The sequence below is a fragment of the Oryzias melastigma genome, linkage group LG15 (genome assembly GCF_002922805.2).
Source record: "Oryzias melastigma strain HK-1 linkage group LG15, ASM292280v2, whole genome shotgun sequence".
NCBI lineage: Eukaryota > Metazoa > Chordata > Actinopteri > Beloniformes > Adrianichthyidae > Oryzias > Oryzias melastigma.
The window spans coordinates 15324071-15342273 of NC_050526.1; the positions used below are offsets into that span (position 1 = coordinate 15324071).

Here is an 18203-nt window from a genome sequence, read left to right on the forward strand (position 1 = left end):
CACCTGTTGTGTTGTTGTGTTGTTGTTCCCACAGGAGCTGCTGCAGAGCGACGTCTGTGTTCACAGCAGATGGAGGAGCAAACACACCTGTCAGGTACACAACCTGCTGCACACGTGCTGAGGAAAAGAGTTCAACCAAAGGGCTGAATGTTACCATTATTATATCATTACATCATAATACTTCAGGTTTAGTTATCACTGAGAGCAGCTTTAAATAAATGGAAGAAGTTTACATTTGTTTTTCTTCTCATCAAACTGAGGTTTTAAAATGTGACACAGCAGGAGCTGCATCCTTTGTCTGGATTACACAATACTGAGAGTTCATGAACCTTTTCTAACTGAAACCACTTTATCTGGTAGAGTATTGTTCAGTTTAAGCATAAAGACAGTTTCCAGTTCTGTATTTTTTAAAGATTCTGTATTTCTGCTGACAATGAAGTGTCTTATAAAGAGAGTGAAGTAAACAAAAACAAACGGAACCTGATAATACAGTAACTCAGCCCCTCCCACTTCCTGAGATTTATCCTGAATATTTACATTTCCATCTTCAAATCTGAACCAAGTATTGTTTACTAGTAAATGTAATAGTTGGTAGTAAGCTAACATTCACGGGTCCAGCTGTACGTCTGCGTTAGTGGAGGAAATCACCTGAAAGGAGATTTGAGCGTCATTGGATCAGATCGTTTTTAAGTCATTAAATGAGTCATGAGGAACGTAAGAACATCCGACTCTGGAGAAATGAATAAAATCGATCTGAAATGTGTTTGTGGAGATTTTCCTTTTAGACAAACTGGAGGTTTCAGATTTGAAAGTTTGGAGGTTTTATCTGGAACTGATAACTGCTTTTACCTGCCGTCAGCTGATCTGACCGGATCACATCGGACTGTTTTTATGCCGTGGATGAACCGCTCTGTCACTGGAATGTCAAACGTCATCATAATCAAGTTCTGAAGTGATTTAGTCAAACATGACCGATCATCTGCTTCCATGACTGCTGTCGCTCTGGTTTAATGTGTGAAACTTTGTTTAAAACAGACTCTAAGACGTGGATCGGTGCCAGTTGTTGTCTTTTATTTTACTTTATTTTTTAGAAATGATTGTTTTAAAGTGTTTCGTATCTCTGAGCTGCTGACCTCTGAAAATAACCTCAGAGTTTTACATGAAGGTCATCAAGAAAACACAAAACTAAAGTCAAACTCTAACAAGCTAAAGATTCTCTCAGAAATGTATGATATTCTACAAGGACATTTCCAAAAGATCTATTAATACCAGAGAAGAAAATGTTAATATTTTAATGAAACTTCAAAAGTTTCAAGACCTTTTCTCTGTTTTGTGCTGCTTCATGCAAAGATGTTCAGCAAACATTCAGATTCTACAGAACTTCTAGACTGGGTCCTAGCAGCACCTGAGGAGGTCCAGAGGAGTTTAGATCTTCTGCATCACGTTTTTCCTCTCCCTGCAGCTGATGCTGAGCAGCGGCGTGCTGGTGACCCTGAGCCTCAGCGGACCGCAGCTGGAACACGTGTGCGTGGACAGAACTCTGGTGGGTCGGCTGCCCGCCGGAACCGTGACCGACGGTGAGTTCAGGACTCGGTTTATTTTAAGGTTATTTTCTTTCCTGTTTTATTCTAAGACTAGCATAAATAAAAAAAGTAGAATAAAGAAGTGAAACTTTTAATTAGTATCCAGCTCAGATACCCTGTAGTGTTCTAAAAAATATATACTTCATCTTCAGTATCACTTTGGAAAGATAAATTACTTCAATTTTAAACTTTTCAAATATTTTTGAACAAATACATTATTCACTGTTAGCTAAATTTTTTTAGGACATTTCTGTTACAGATTTAGGGGCTAAAAGCTCAGATGGATGTGCAGCGTCTCTGTTTGAATAAATATAAATGAATGAATGTCAGGAATGAACATGAAGGTTTTCAGATGAACGTTTTATTCTATTAATGATCATCAGACCTGCTGAAACATCAAGAAAGTTTGGATCTGATTTCCCTCGACCACATTTCAGTATTTTAAAAGCCCGTTCTGCTTTTAACCCCCCCTCACCTCCTGCCCCCCCCCCACACACACACTAACAGGTGCCACAGGTGAGCCCGGCGACTCTGCTAGCTAATTGCGGGCAAATCCTTTTGTGCTGCGTGTGTCCAGGGGCCCTCCCTTAAGAGCATCCATCAGTGTTTGTCCTCCATCGCGTTCCTCCAGGGAGGGGGCCCCCTCCCTCCACGCCTCAGCCCTGCCAGCAGAGAATAAGAGGCCGTGGACACGAGCCCAAATCTGCTAATTATTTCTTTCTTTCTGTATCAATTATTTGTTCATAACCCCCCCCCCACACTTCCGCCTGGGGTCTCCAGACGCTTGATAAAGCCCCCCCAGTGCACACACACACACTCTGGTACTGTATGGCCGCTCACACAGGTACCCCCCCCCCACTGCGCTCCATTCAAAGCCTCAGAGGCACTAATTATTAGAGTAATGGTTGGGGGGGTTCCGGGGATTGTGTTTGTTGGGGGGGGGGCATCCTCACATCTGCCACTTGTTAAATTAGCCGAGGACAATTAGAGCCGAGATGAGGATCACACGTGCACCAACAGTTGGAATGACCTGTAATTAATAACTCCTCCACGTTTCCTGAGCGGAACCTCTACCAGAACGCCGTGAGAAGACGGACGATCAGAGGAGCTTTGGGTCGGGGTTTTCTGGACACCCACCGACCAGAACCCTCAACCCGATCAGAGACCTCTGAAAGTGGGGGTCATGTCGGCTAAAAACCACAGACGCAGCACAAAAACATCAAATCAAATCTTGTTTCTATTCTGTGAACATCAGAAAAAATGAAATGGAGATGACCTTTGACCCACAAATCAGGGCAACAATTGGCAGTATGTAAGAACTGGACTGAGTGACTCCTCCCCCTGGCGTTCCAGACAGGAAGTGGCTCCAAACCCATAGACTTCTATGTAGAAACAAACAGCTGTTATCAGTCATTCTACTGGTCAGAATAAACATTCTGGCTCTGATACGTTTTCATCATAAGATTATTTTTTTAGGATATTTTTTCTGTAGTTCAAGTTATTCAAGTCATAAACGGGCCAATCAGACGCCTCAGTGAAAGCATGTGGTCTCACGTTCAAAACGATTGACAGATTCTCCCGAGTCTGCTATACAATAGTAGGGGCGTGGCCTTCCAGCAAGCTCACTCCTGATTGGTGAGAGTTGTCTCCATAGAAACGATGACTCCGACCAATCACTGCAGACTGCAGTCATCGGGCTCCAACATGGCGACTGGTTTGACTTTGTTCAGTGGAAACCGTTTGACTCAGTCCAGTTCTCTTATACAGACAGCTGTACGTTCTGTAATTACCCATAATGCATTAGTCAGAGCAGTTCCCTCAGTTTAATATGCACATAATGATCAATACTTTTGTACTTGTTCGTTCCTAAACTGGAAGAGTTTTCTAAAAACAGGATTTAGAGACAAATGTTTGACTTTCACTGACAGACACAGTAATCATCATTATCTATGTGCTGATCATGTTAATAAAAACAGATATATTCCTTTATAAGCTCCTAAAAAGAACAGCTTCCAGCTGAAGCGTCGTGTTTTCTGGGCCGTCTGCGACAGAACTTTTCTGATGGGAACCTGGTTCCTGACCTGCAGACTGAATCTCAGCTGCTCTGGACCTGGAGCGGCTCGGCCGGCTCCGTTTGCTCCTCCGTCCTCACGGCCCGAGCTTCAGTCACCTCCACGATTCGCTCCGATTGCATCTCATTCCCAGTATTTGACAGCATCAGAGTATTAGCGGCTTCCCGTGGCCGACGGCGGGCCGCGCATATGCTCCACCATTAAGCATCCTTAAGTGATTTTTCATGGCGGGTTTCATTCGCCCTGTTTAAATGTGCTTTGCTTAAGCCCATTGGCCTCTTATGTCAACAAGCTGCAGAGGAGACGGCATTAAATGGATTTGAGTGTTGGTGTGTGCGCGGCCTGCATGCGCCTGCAGATGCATCTGAGTGTGGATGCACGGCGGCAGGCAGTGTGTGTGTCTGCAGGTCATGCAGGTCTGTCTCTTAATGCCAAATCAACCACCTGGTCCCAGATCGGGCCTCAGCCTGATTTCAGATCCCCTCCTTCATTTGGAAAAGAATGGGATTATTCCTAATCCCGTTTATAGACACCCATAGAGATCAATACTAAACTGCGTTTAACTTGATTTGTCTGTAATCTATCACAAAGGCGCTTACTGTTGCATTAACGTTGTTTCTGGAAGCTCAGGCTCAGTAATAGTTCTGTTTTTATGCTTTAAAAAATGGCTGCTTCATAATCCAAGTCGTTCTGACTCAACTGACCTGCTTTAGGAGCCAGCTCCCGTTCCCGCCTCGACATTTGCATTCTTCCGATTTCCACACGGCGATGAGTGGAAGCGTAATCAGGCTGCGGTTTATAAATACAAACATTCAGGTTTTAAAACGGGACGCTCCTTCATCCTGGAGCAGGATGTCTGAGGGGTCTGTTCTCCATTTAATTAGTTTCATAAACAGATTAATTTGAAGGAGAGGGGCTTAATTGTTAATTCCACGCAGCTCCTGAAGAGTCGAACAGGATCAAACGTGTTCTTCTGCTGCAAACAAACAAGTCGGGAGGAGAGGTGAAGGAGCGCAGAGAAAATGTGGAAAACGAAACATTCAGGGACGCTTGTTGACTTGGAATGAGCATCTGATGACCATGAAGAAACACAGAGATCTGCAGCCTTCAGCTACAGGAGGACAATCATGTTTTACTGATTTGAAACTGTAGTTTCTCAGATTTACATGTGGTGTTCCACAGGGGACCGTTCCAGGCTCCTCAATTATTTCATCAAATCTAATCAAAATCTATGTAATGATGTCTCTACATCTGAACTGTAGTGTTCTGACAGACATTTATTATATGTTCCAAACATTTCTATCCTTGATAAAAGAAAAAAATTCAGATGTCGATTCAGGACGGACATATTTTTGAATAAGAGAAATAAAAACACAGAAGTTCCAACCTGAGCAGCTGATAGAGGCGAGTCTGTGTGGACTGACCTGATGATGGATGGATGGATGGATGGATAGACGGATAGACGGATAGATGGATGGATGGACGGATGGATGATGGATGGATAGATAGATAGAATCTATCCAGAATCGATTCAATTCAATTCAGTTTACACATTTAGACACTTTTGTTTAGAAATACATTAGTAATCTAAATATGTTTTGATTATTTTCATATTAATCTGATCCAGATCACAGACTGTAAATGTATCAGTGAAATAATGACATGTTAATATCATTCAGTGTTTCATGGATTCTCAAACAGAAGCTCCAACGATTGTTCTGCTTCTCTTGGAGGGAGTTTCCGTTTGGCCACTAGGTGGCGATCATACTATAGCATTACACCTTATACCAGCAGAAGAAGAAAGATTGAAGAAAAAACAATGTTTTAGTCCACATATGGTTACTTTAAAAATATTTTCTTAAAAGAAATTGGAAGATTCATGTCTGAGTTTATAAAGATGTTTATTTAGTCCGAATGTTTGTTTAGGTTGACCGAGCGTTAGCATTAGCCGTACTATGGGAAATTCCATTATACGTTAGCATCAAGCTAGCGGACTTTAGCTTTATGTGCTAAATCCATCTCTACTTCTATGGATCAATTATTGATCTGTTAATCTGAGGATTGATTCAGATCGATTCATCAGTTTTATTAATCCAGTCCTGTTGAGAGTCTCCTGTCATTTAACATTTAAACAGAACGTCTGTGAAGTCACTTTAACAAATAAATCAAAAACACAGGGGTGTGTACCGGTGTGGTGCCAAGGTGAGTCCCCCCTGCCAGAATGTGTATCCCCAGTCTCGGGCATCACTGATTTGTTTTGTAACGCTCCTGTTTTGTCCCCAAAAGCGTAAAAAGAAGGTGGAAGATTACACTATTCTAGGGCTTTTGGAGTTTTTGGTCACATTTACATCCAAATTTGGTGTTTGTACCACAAAAAGCATCATTTGTGTGAAAGATGAACCTGACTCGGTTCTCCGGGTCAGTGGGTCATTTCTGCAGCCGTCTGCAGGGATTCTGTGACTTCTCCAGATGTTTCAGCTCCAAACTCAACGAGCATTGAAAGCATTCAGTCCTCTTTGTCCTTCCATCAGTGAAGATGCTTTTGATCCGACTCTTGTTTGAGCTTTCCTGTTTTTAAATCAGATTTTCTCTGCTTCCATCTCAACTTGTATTTCTGTGCTTTCAGCTGATGTTTCTGGTCTCTGTGGCTCGGTTTCCAGACTTCTAAGTGTGGACGCTGTCAGATGTGCATTTATCAGGACGGACGGGTCCACAAACAGCCTGGCCTCACTGTGCTTGTGGTCCTCCAGCGCTGCTGACTGACCGGCTGATTCTGCTGTCCTTCCTGGAGAACGGCCAAGCGGCTGCAGTCTTCCTGAACAGAAAGAAGCAGGATTCCCCGGAGGCTGGCAGGCGAACAGACAAACTCTCACCCTCTGAAATCAAGGTACAGTCGGCCGCTTTGATGCCGCGCTTGGATTTGGGAAAAGTGTTCTTGTGTTGCCTGAAAAAGCAGGAGACTAAAACACAAAACCCGAGAAAAGCCTTGAATCTGCATCCCGGCCGTTTCCTCCTCCTGAAATGTTTTCCTTTTTTGGCTCGGCTGCATGTTCTTCACACCAAAGTCCTCTCTGAGGAGACAGGCATCACAGGGATGGGATGAAATGGGATCTGGCGTCTTATAGGGATCCCAGTTTGGGGCTGGGGGGGCTTCATGGGAGAGGGATCAAATCTGGACCGAAGTTTCTCACATCCCAGGTGATTCTACGGGTGAATATTCCAGCTCACACGTCGGAGCCTTTCTTCATGTTCAGACGGACGTCCAGCATCAACCAGGAGGACGTTTTTTACTGATTTATCCAAAAAACCTACAAATGTGTTTCATTTGAATAAATGAATTTATTTTATTTCAATAGATATAAAAACAGACAAAGCAGTTGTCCAATACCAAAATGCTTATAGCAGAAGATCATTTGCAGCATTTGTCCTGAGATCAAAGAATGATAAAAAAAGCCACAATAATGAATAGCTAAGTGACAATGACATGTTAAAACATGGAGATTTGGTATTTTTCTGAATGAAAAAATAATAGTTTGAGCTCATGTTTATCTCTTCATAATAAAATAAAAAGATTCTCAGCTGATCTCTGAGGATTCCTCTGGATTTGATGATCTCAGCTGATCTCTGAGGATTCCTCTGGATGTTAAAACCATCTGAAGTTTGGATTTGGTGATCTCAGCTGATCTCTGCGTATTTCTCTGGATTTGATGATCTCAGCTGATCTCTGCGGATTCCTCTGGATTTGATGATCTCAGCTGATCTCTGCGGATTTCTCTGGATTTGATGATCTCAGCTGATCTCTGCGGATTCCTCTGGATTTGATGATCTCAGCTGATCTCTGCGGATTCCTCTGGATTTGATGATCTCAGCTGATCTCTGAGGATTCCTCTGGATTTGATGATCTCAGCTGCACAGCATCCATCAGACGTTCCGGTGGGTTCAGGTCCGGGTCTCTGTGCTGCTCCTGGTCTCAGGTCTGATGTGGAGCGGGTCGGGGGGTGTCGGTATCCGATCGGATCACGCCCGCCCCCATCCCTCCCTCAAACGCCGCCTGGCTGTGTCCCCCTCCTCCGCTGGCTCTCCGCTCGCCCTGGCATTATCACATTACTGCCAGGCCTTGTTGTCTGTGTGTGTCTGCGCGTGCACGGGCGCGCGTGCACACACGCTCGTGCATGCGCGTGTGTTCCCGCTGTGCGCCTGTTTGCTGAAGTCCTGATAAGGCGCCCTTCATCACTGCCCCCCCTCCACACTGCGTGCACGCACATGCATGCAGCCAGCACATGGTGCACGTGCACGCTCAGCCCCCCTCCCCCTGACAGGCACACACATGCACAAACACATCGCCCTGGTCCAGTGGGCTAAGCTGGAAAAGGGAGAGGCGGGCGTTGAGGGGGGGCCGAACTAATCCGGTCCACTGAAAGTGGTTTTTGATTATTGCTGACCAGCAAACGCCAGCAGAAAAACGGGGAAGAGACGAGTGGGAAGGAGGGTGGAGATAGAGTTTGGTATTAACCCGCAGATTTCTGCGATTCTCCCTCTTCTCCCCCCATCCCTAATCTGGGAGTGATCTGGGGGGGGCGCTTTGTTCCTTTATCGTCACATGTTCTTCCATCATTTCAGGCATATTTTGTGTCCAAAGCAAATTTGTCCCCGGGGGGGGGCAGACATGGACCAGTGGATCTGACCCCCCCTCGCGGCGACGCTCCTCCAGGAGCGTCTGCATGTTCCTGCGCCCCTAAACCTTCATTTTCTGCAGGATCCGGCATTCCCGCTCCTGACGGCGTTCCGGCTCGCTGGGATTCTGGGCGTCACAACCCACTGCTCTCCCTGATTTCCTTCTGCACAAACCTTTATTGATCCATTACAAAAGATCCAATTATTCTTTCTTCATGTTCATGGTGCTTTTTAAGGCGCTCATTAATTCTGCCGTGTTGTATTTGCCCCCCCCCCCAAGCAAAGACCTGCAGCTTGTATCGGGTCATGGCGCCTTCAGGCTCAACAAACCATAAACCTTATGAGGGGTTTCCTCGGCAGACCTTCACCTGGAATAAAGGTTACATTTAAAAGCTTCAATCATTCTAAAATATTTAAACTATTCAGATCATTTCAGAGCAGAAGTGCTTCATAGGTGGACAACAAAGGGTTAAAGGTCAGATTGCTCTCAGTTATCATGTTATGTCTGAAAATATATTTTTTTAAAAACAAGTTTTACTCGTCGTAAAAAATGAAGATCTGTTTAAATCCAGCGAATTTAAGCGCAAATGATTCAAATTTCAACATGTTCGATGGTTGCGTTGAGCCAAAATAGTGTCTTAAAAATGTGTAAAGTGATGGACGAACGCGAGTTTTGAACGCATTTCCAGAGACGTTTCATTGGAAATAGTCGCTTAAATTTAAGTGTCTGATGGCGGCGTGATCGTAGCTTCAGAGCTAGCCTTCAATTAACCCTTTAACTCCAGAGCTCCAGTGTTTATGTTGATTGATATCATGATCATTCCAGAAGATTGTGAAGGAGAAAAGCGGCTCAACGAGACGGGAATGATCATGGAATGATCCTGGAATGATCCTGGAATGATCATGGAATGATCATGTTAACGCTTGAAAAGTTACAGCGTGTTCAAGATTTTGTTTACAGTGACGCCTCAGGTGTTAAAGGTTAACCAAATCTTGGCATCAAGCTAACTTTAGCCTCTGGCTAACTTTACCATCAAGCTAACTTTAGCATCAAGCTAACTTTAGCCTCTGGCTAACTTTAGCATCAAGGTAACTTTAGCCTCCTGCTAACTTTAGCATCAAGCTAACTTTAGCCTCTTGCTAACTTTAGCATCAAGCTAACTTTAGCCTCCTGCTAACTTTAGCATCAAGCTAACTTTAGCCTCCTGCTAACTTTAGCATCAAGCTAACTTTAGCCTCTGGCTAACTTTAGCATCAAGGTAACTTTAGCCTCCTGCTAACTTTAGCCTCTGGCTAACTTTAGCCTCTGGCTAACTTTAGCATCAAGGTAACTTTAGCCTCCTGCTAACTTTAGCATCAAGCTAACTTTAGCCTCTGGCTAACTTTAGCCTCCTGCTAAAGGTCAAACCAAATCTTCCAGCTCTCCCCCACTCTGGAACTCACTACCCCCCCGACATTAGAAACACAGACTTTTCCATCTTTAAATCAAAATTCAAAACCCAAACTGTCATCTTAGCTCTACATCTTCTACTTTATTTTTATTCTGTTTTTGCCTAAATTTATGATTTTATTTGTGTTTAACTCCCTGGTACAGCGTCCTTTACAGTTCTGAAAGGCGTTTGTAACAACAACTTATAAATGAGAAGTGTCTGAGAGAGACGCCGGCCCGTTTACTCTGTGACTCAAAGGGTCTTGAATTGGGTCATGATTTGAACCTTTAATTAATGAAAAAAGGTAATTCAATCAATTTAGGATGACTGTCTTATTATAATCTAAAGAAAAAGGCGCAAAAAGTGACAAAAAAGCGGTCAGCACAAAATGTGACCACCCAGCCCCCCCCCCCAACTTACAGGTACAAAATCAACAGGTGAGTTAGAACTAAAAACCAAAAACATGTAATCCGGCAGCTGATTACCGGCTCAATATGACAGAACTGTAATCAACATTCATTCACCTTGATTGGAACAACAGTTCATGGCTCCCACAGCGCTCTAAATTCAATGTACTTTTGTGGTTGAATATTTCATCTGTTGACATCACGTCTTCAGTTCATTAAATATCTGCTTCATCATCTTCTGATCTGTTTCATCTCTGCATTATGAAGCCGTTTTAGCCAAAATAAAAAAAGCTTTTGTTTTCTAGAACAAACTGGCCTCTGAAAAGTGGGCGGGGCTGTTGGTGTGGGGTAACCCCACCCCCACTCCCCCTCCCTGTTGTTGAGAGCTCTCCGTTTACACTCTCCCACTAGCTTACAGCCCCTCACACCCCCAACAAGAATAGTGATGAATATCGTTTCTGTCCAGGAAAACAAAGACGTTCATGGATCGATGCATCAGAAAGGGGCGGAGCAGGGAGCTTGTAGCTCCGCCCAGAAGATTTTCTTTATCACAAATACGATCTGTATTTTTTCATCTGCTCCTGATTCACGACAGTTTGAATCTTCAGAAATGTAGTTTTGATCTGAATTCTTCTTCCTGTGTTCTCCACGATCAGAGAAACGTCACAAAAACGCGTTTGATCCTTTTGACCTTCGTGTGGAGGAGAGTCTAATAAATGTTCCTGCCTCTAACCCTCTGTCTGCGTGCACACTGAGCTCATGCACGTCCTCAGACTCATCAGACTGTGCGCCCCCCCAGCTGCACGAGCTCATTACTGAGCGTTTCTTTTGTTGTGGCCTGCAGAGCGTGGCGGACCTTCCCAAAAATATGCACATCGCTAAAACAACAAGCAGGAAGCGGCGCCCCGACATTAATAATGGAGGATACAACACAAACAGGGAGGGGGGGGCGAGGGGGGGCCTTCAGGTGCTGTAATTACTGGATTAATCGTTTGTCTGTGAGACGCTTCAAACTTTTCTGCTGTTTTCTAGCTGCTGTCTGTGGAGGTGGGGGGCGCCAAGCTTCGCCGGCGTGTGGCGCTCAACCGTCTCCAGGATGTGGCGCTGTGCTGGTGGAGCCGCTCTGCCGAGGACTCGCGGACCTCAGATGAGCACAGACCCGACCTGGTTCTGATTGGCTGCTCCGCCGCCGAAGGCCTACAGGTACGCAGCAGCTACGCAGCTTCAGGGCAGCTGCGCAGACGGGAAGAAATTCTTTTGAATTCAGGACAGCAATGACTGCAGAGAGGCTGAAACTCAACTTTAGGTCCATAAACCGGTTCTGGAGGATCAGTGGATCTGAGATCAACTCCATTAACTGTCTCCTACGGTCATAGAATATAAAAACTGTTTCTATTGTTATCATCTAAATTATCTGCATTTTCTGTCAAAGACATGAAACATTTCAGCAGCAGGCGGGAAATCTGAGTTCTTTTATTTTGAAAAGATGGTTTTAAATTAACAGCATGCTTCAGAACTTTGTTAAATTTGTATTTTAAATCTACAACATAAAGGTGCATCTTCTGACTCCTTCCAATCATCTTTGCCATCAATACTGTCCACACTGAGAAACCAAAACCATTTATTTTCTGTTCATCAGAGTTTTAAATAAAATAAATCGATTTATTTAGGTTGAATCTCACTAATGGACTCTTTTCTGTTCTATACTTCAAATCAAATCAAATCAAATCAAACTTTATTTGTATAGCACTTTTAAAAATATGAATTTCACTCAAAGTGCTTTACATAAAATAACATTTTAAAAACAAAAGATAATACCCACAAGCCCCACCCTTTCACATACACGCACAAACACAAACACACATCGACATATCGCCACACCATGAAAACGAAAACAAAATAAATAAAAAAATAAATGAATAAATAAATACTAAAAGGATGTAAAGCATAAATCTAGAAAGACTTTTCCATCTTTAATCTAGGAATCACTAGAACAGGAAGTGACGTTTCATCACTTCCTGTAGCTGTAATAGTTTAGCCCAGACGTCTGCAGCCTGAATTTCTTTTATTTTGAAAAACAATCCAAACTTTTGAATAAATAATGGGTTTATAGTTTTTTTTTTTTGTTTTGTCATTACAGTTTAGATTTTAGAGAACTCAACAAAATGATGGAAAAGAGTTTAAAATGATCTTAAAGCTCATATTTGCATTCAGCTGCACAGATGTCTGGTTGCTGTTCAGAGGAAAATTCTGAGTCTATAATTGTATTTACATGTATTAAGTCATATTTAAATTTGATATTAAACGCAGAGAAAACATTAAGTTTGATTTTCCTGTATCTTTAAATGAAGGAAGTCCCCAGCAGCAGGAGGATCTCATTTCACACAGGATGCATTTTATTTTGAATGAACTCTATATGAATGAACTCTACTCATATATGCAGTTTTAGCAGCTAACTTTTCTTTAACCGTTCTGGTATCGCCTGTCCGTCCTGGGATGGGATCTCTCCCTCATGTGGGAATCCCTAAGGTTTCTTCTTTTTTTCCTGACTCAGGTTTTTTTAGGAGTTTTTCCTTACCGGGAGGGAGGGTCTAAGGACAGGGATGACCGTTCTTTATAGTCTGTTTAGTTTTTACCTATTGTGCATATTTTATGACTCCATCTGTGCATCTGTAAAAACTACAGGCATGAAGCCCAATGAGGCAAATTGAATTTGTGATATTGGGCTATATAAATAAAATTGAATTGAATTGAATTGAATTGAACGTTCTGCTGTCAATAGTTAAAATAGTTATATATGAAAAAATATCATTGTTATAATTTAGTCATTGTAAATATTTAATATTATAAAAGAATGAAAAAGCATAAATAAAGGATATTTTTGTGAAACTGGGCTGAACTTCAGGCTCTCGTTTGCTCTGCAGGTGATGAAGAGTTTCATCTGCAGGAGTTCTGCTGCTGGAAGAGTTTTCATGTTTTCAGACCCTCAAATGGTCTGAATAGTTCTTCAAACTGAAAATATTCCAGGTTTAGTTTCAGGAGCTTCATCCACATGTTTGAATCTGTTTTACTGACTGAAACACAAACGGTTCTGGTCTTTTCTGGTTCGGCTGCTTCTCTGTTCTGTCAGAAGAATTGGTTAAAGTTCTTGGTGCTCCGCAGCTCTGACCTTTACCTGTGTGGCGTGTTGTCCTGAAGGGTGTTTGAGGATGGGATGTCGTGGAGTCTGGGGGGATTATCCTCACCGAGTTACAGGAGTCCCTGAAATCATCCGAACTCGGAGGAATCCTGAAAGTTGTGCTGAACAAAGCGGGAGCTGCTGGCTGTGCTGGATGGGATTGGGAACGCTGCGTTAGTCACTCGGGGGGGGCACCTGCATGCATCTCCATATGAAACGGGACACCTACACACTGACGCGGCCTCCGGCGCCACCAGACCCGTGACCCGGTTCCACGCGCCCCAACCAGATGAAAGATTTCCAAACGGAGCGCGGGAACGAGGAGCGGAACGCATTCAGCGGGGAGGGAGGGGGGAGGAACTGGAGGTGTTTGCAGGGGGGGCATGAATATGGAAACAAACAAGCAGATGTTGTTTTCGCGTCTGTTTTTGGCCGGCTCGGCGCTGATCCGCTCCTTCACCTCCTCGGCGCCGGCGCTCCTCCTGGTGGGGCTGCGGCACGGCGCTCTAATGGAAGCGTTTGTTGTGCTGTTTCAGATGCGCAGTGTGAAATTAAGCGAACAGTTCGTGTAAGAGCCGTGGCGGGAATCAAACGGCGGGCGCTCATCGGGCGACGCCAGCGACTTCAATCACTTCAAGCTCATATATGTGTTCCTTTTGTTCACCTTCCTATCTGCAGCACTAAGCCAATTTTCAAGCCAGTCTCCAGGCATTTCACGAGTCTGATTTGGTTCCTGTGCCGTCTTAATTCCTGCCCCCCCCCGAACAGCCCCCCTGCCCTCCTGTGCTGATAATGGAGCCGTGGTTTGTGAAGGGGAGGATAAAGAAAACATGCTAACGCTTTAATGATGCTGCCTTCATGCTCTCTAAACAAACCGTTTCTGCTGCAGCTGCTTCTGTGTTTGCCAGAACACGCACGTGCACGTGTGCGTGTGCATGTGTGTGTGCTCCGTGTTACATCCTGTTATCTGTCATCCAGCCTTCCCGCTCCGGTTTGATCCGGTGTTCAGGAGAGAGGCGAGCCGTGAGGCCGAAGCCTCTGCTGCTTCTGAGGCTTCAGTCAGTTTCATCCTGGGGGGTGGGGGGTCTGACCTCACCTGAAACCTTCACTCACCTGGAGTTTCACCTGTTCGAAGCCGCGTGTGGTTCTTGGACCCACTGACTGTAGATGAGAACTGGACTGAGTGAATGAAAATGTTTCACTGCTGTCGTAGTAAAAATGGATCACGCTGGATCCAGACGTCATCAGTGATTGGTCCGAGTCGGTATTTATGAGTGTTACCATGGAAACCACTCACCAACCAGGAGAGAGGTTGTTGGAAGGCCACGCCCCTTCTACTTTATACGAGGCTCCGAAGAATCATCAAATGTTTTGAACATTTAAAGTGAGACCACATGCTTTTACTGGTGGGCGGGGACTCAGTCCAGTTCTCATAAACCTGTGGCTCCAGATCCACATGCGACTCTTTGATCTCTCCATGGTTGATCCTCATCCAAACATTAAATAAGTCACAGCTGACCCAGACACGTCGACCGTCAGAGTCAGCAGCTCCCCCAAAACAAAACTACCTAAAGAAAGCCCAAAAACTGAGACTACAAACCCCAAACTACAATAACTAGACCCAGCAGTGTAAGACTGCTGAGGACAAGGAGGAGAAAAGAACAGAAAGAAAAATGAAATAGCTGTTTTTTTAAGTAAGGATTACTTAATTAACATTTATTACATTTAGATCAATTACATTTATAAATTGATGTCTGAGGTTCACATAGATGATAAACTATGAAGGTTTTTACATCCTGTTGACCTGAAGACGTCTAGTTTGATCAACTCTAAATCTAGAATGAACAGATTTAATATGCAAAGTAAAGCTTTGGTAAAAATCTTTTATGAGTTTAAAGCACTTATTATCTTATGCTGAACAACGTTGGTTATTATCTGCACTGAGATGATCCTGTTTGGGAAAAAAAAATAAAAAATCACATTTTGAGAGATGCTAAGTTCTTTTTATATTTTTGCTTTTGTTCGTGCCAAAAAATAGACATAATTCATATTATTAAAAATAAGGTCATGAATGCAAATCCAAATATCTTAAAGACTAAAGTAAGACTCTGCGGCTCCTTGTAGGTTTGTAGGTAGACGAGCCCAAACGGCTCTTTTACTGTGAAAGGTTGCAGACTCCTGTCATATACAGTCGATGGATGGACGCAGCATCACTGACGGGACGAATGATGAACCAGAAAGGTGAACACTGTAGTCCAGAGGGTACAGCGTGAGCCCCCCCCGTTCTGGATGTGGCAGGAAAGGTGGTTAGAATATTTGGGTGTGTAATCCCACGGCGTCCGCACATTTTCCCACATCAGTACTTCAACTCTAACCCTGATTCACCCCCCCCCACCCAGCAGCACTCATCCCTCCACTCTGCTGCAGTCCCTCTGTCTCTCCGGCCGCCTCTTTCTGTCTTTCTCTGCTCCGTGAGCTGGAAAATTGGCTTCAAAAGGCCTCTGCTGTGAACAAGGGCCAGCCGCACAGTTGGACCCGGCCGCTTTATCTTTCACGCCACGGCGGGGAGGGGGGAGGGGGGCAGACAAAGTGTGTGTGGAGGTGGGGGGTGCAGAGAATAGTTTTGACCAGTCACTGAAACCAATGACCGAGAGACAGCCACTTACTGCTGCTGCATCCTTTACTGCGCTTCGTCCTCCTGTTCCTGTCAGCAGGTTCTGCTGGCTCCGCCTCCTTGGACTAAAACACCTTCAGAGTTCACAGGAAACGTAACCGTCAGAGTTTGTCTCATCTATCCCAAACGTGTGTCTGAGCAGATTCATTCTGATTCACGAAGCAGTTATAATGAAACCGAACGACAGAAAAAACTGTTTGATTCTATTGAAATTTACGTTTTTGAAATGAATCTTCAATCAAAACCAAAGTAAAGTTAATCGTTTCCATGAGAGTCCTGATGGTGTGTGGAGGTCAGAGGTCAACGAGACGGACAAACATCCTCATTTCTGCTGCTAGAATACCATTGACTGTATATAGAGAACTGGACTGAGTGTGATGTCATCCATACAAATTGACTTAATTTCGGCTCCAACTAAAGGAAGTCAATTCATTCGCCATTTTTCCGCCATGTTGGATCCAGAAATCTTCAGTGATTGATCCGAGTTGGTCTGAGTCAGTGTTTCTATGGCAACCAATCTGGCTAATCAGGAGTGAGCTTGTTGGAAGACCACGCCCCTACAGAAAGATATCAGGAAAAAACTGATGTTAAACAAAGGTACCAGAGCAAGAATTACTCAGAAACTTCCTGTTTGGAATTAAGGGGGCGGAGCCACTCAGTCCAGTTCTCTTGTAGAGTCAACAGATTGTCACAGTTCAGTTTCTGGTATCTCCTGTCCGTCCTGGGATAGGATCTCTCCCTCATGTGGGAATCCCTAAGGTTTCTTCTTTTTTCCTGACTCAGGTTTTTTAGGAGTTTTTCCTTACCGGGAGGGAGGGTCTAAGGGCAGGGATAACCAGTTTATGTAGTCTGTTTAGTTTTTAACAATTGTTTATATTTTGAAGCCCAATGAGGCAAATCTCTTTGTGATTTTGGGCTATATAAATAAAATTGAATTGAATTGAATTGAATTGAAGTCTCCGCCTGAAGCAACGCTCCAACAAAGAGGATCTAATGTTATATTTTTACCTAAGTCAGGATTTATTTTAACTCAGAAGTGAATGAAATAGTTTTTATCACATCCTGGGTTGTAAAACAAATAAATCAAACTGTTTCTCCTCTGAGTAAAAGATACGTTCCAGCCACGCCCTCTTGCAGCTTGAAGTGGGCGTGGCTGGAAGGTGAGAAAGTTTCCTTTGAGAAGAACTCAGAAATAATACTCGACTCACTGAACTTGGATCCGTTTTGTACACAAATGTACCCAAATCTTGAAATAAATGTGAGCATCAGCGTGACTCACCTCCACCATGAGGGGGGGGTTGCATCTCCCCGACAGACATAATGAGATGTTTCACAAGGAATTTAACACTTTTGTCATTCTTAACGGCATAATTCGCTCTGACTGCTCACAGAAAGTCAAAGTCAAGGATGTCTGATGCTGTTTCCATCCAGAGGAAAGTCTCAGATCAAACATGAACTCCTCTTCTGTCTGAAGACCTGCAGCTCCTCCCCCTCAGCTGTTCTCACATGTACTTTAACATCCATGACCGATGAAGATGCAGAAGTCATCTGGAAGAAACATCACTGCTTTCACTGAAACACTCCCATCATCTTCTGATCCGTGTTCCCCGTGGTCTTTAGTGACGACGTTTTAGCCAAAATCTTAAAGCCTGCTGTTCTCTAGGACATAGTTTCTGCAGAGCAGCAGGACTTCATCAGACATTGAGTTGTTTTGGACTATTGGTGAAGCTGAAGACAGAGTCAAAATAATAATATTTGTGAGAGATTTTGACTTTAAATGGCATTGAATCGATATCTGACAAATGTTCTATTTTAGAATTCATTTTTCAGATTCAAACTTGATCTCCAGTCAGTCCCAATTAGGAATCTGATGTCAGGCAATTCAAATTAAAAACAATCAAAAAGACAATAAAGTCAAAGAAAAAACACACGTAAGAAATCTATGTAAAATATTTCATTCATAAATTGATCAGAAAATAAATAAACTATTTTTTCTCCTCATAGATTGAAGTATTTGGTATTTAAACCTCCAACAGTTTTGTCTGAGTTTTAGTGTAAACGTGTTGAATCTTCAGATCAACGTTTCAGGAGATCCAGATCTAAACCACAGAATCAGCAGCAGATGTTTCCTATTGGTCTGGGGGGGTCCAGTGTCCTATAGATGTAGCTTATGGTTCTGGAGGGG

General features: G+C 43.6%; 1 protein-coding gene across 10 annotated transcripts in view; it reads left to right on the forward strand.

Annotated features, from left to right (window-relative positions):
* LOC112161615 (WD repeat containing planar cell polarity effector) overlaps positions 1-18203 on the forward strand; it is a gene marked incomplete in the record, with an annotated part of 80745 nt that overhangs the window by 23773 nt on the left and 38769 nt on the right. For 9 of the 10 annotated variants that reach the window (XR_002921913.2, XR_002921914.2, XR_004949128.1 and 6 more), the window contains 5 exon segments: positions 35-94; positions 1463-1577; positions 6282-6323; positions 6406-6542; positions 11199-11369. Coding sequence is in view for 4 of the 10 variants with exons in the window: in XM_036215378.1 (XP_036071271.1) it covers positions 35-94; positions 1463-1577; positions 6282-6323; positions 6406-6542; positions 11199-11369 (525 nt within the window). 10 annotated transcript variants of the gene reach the window in all.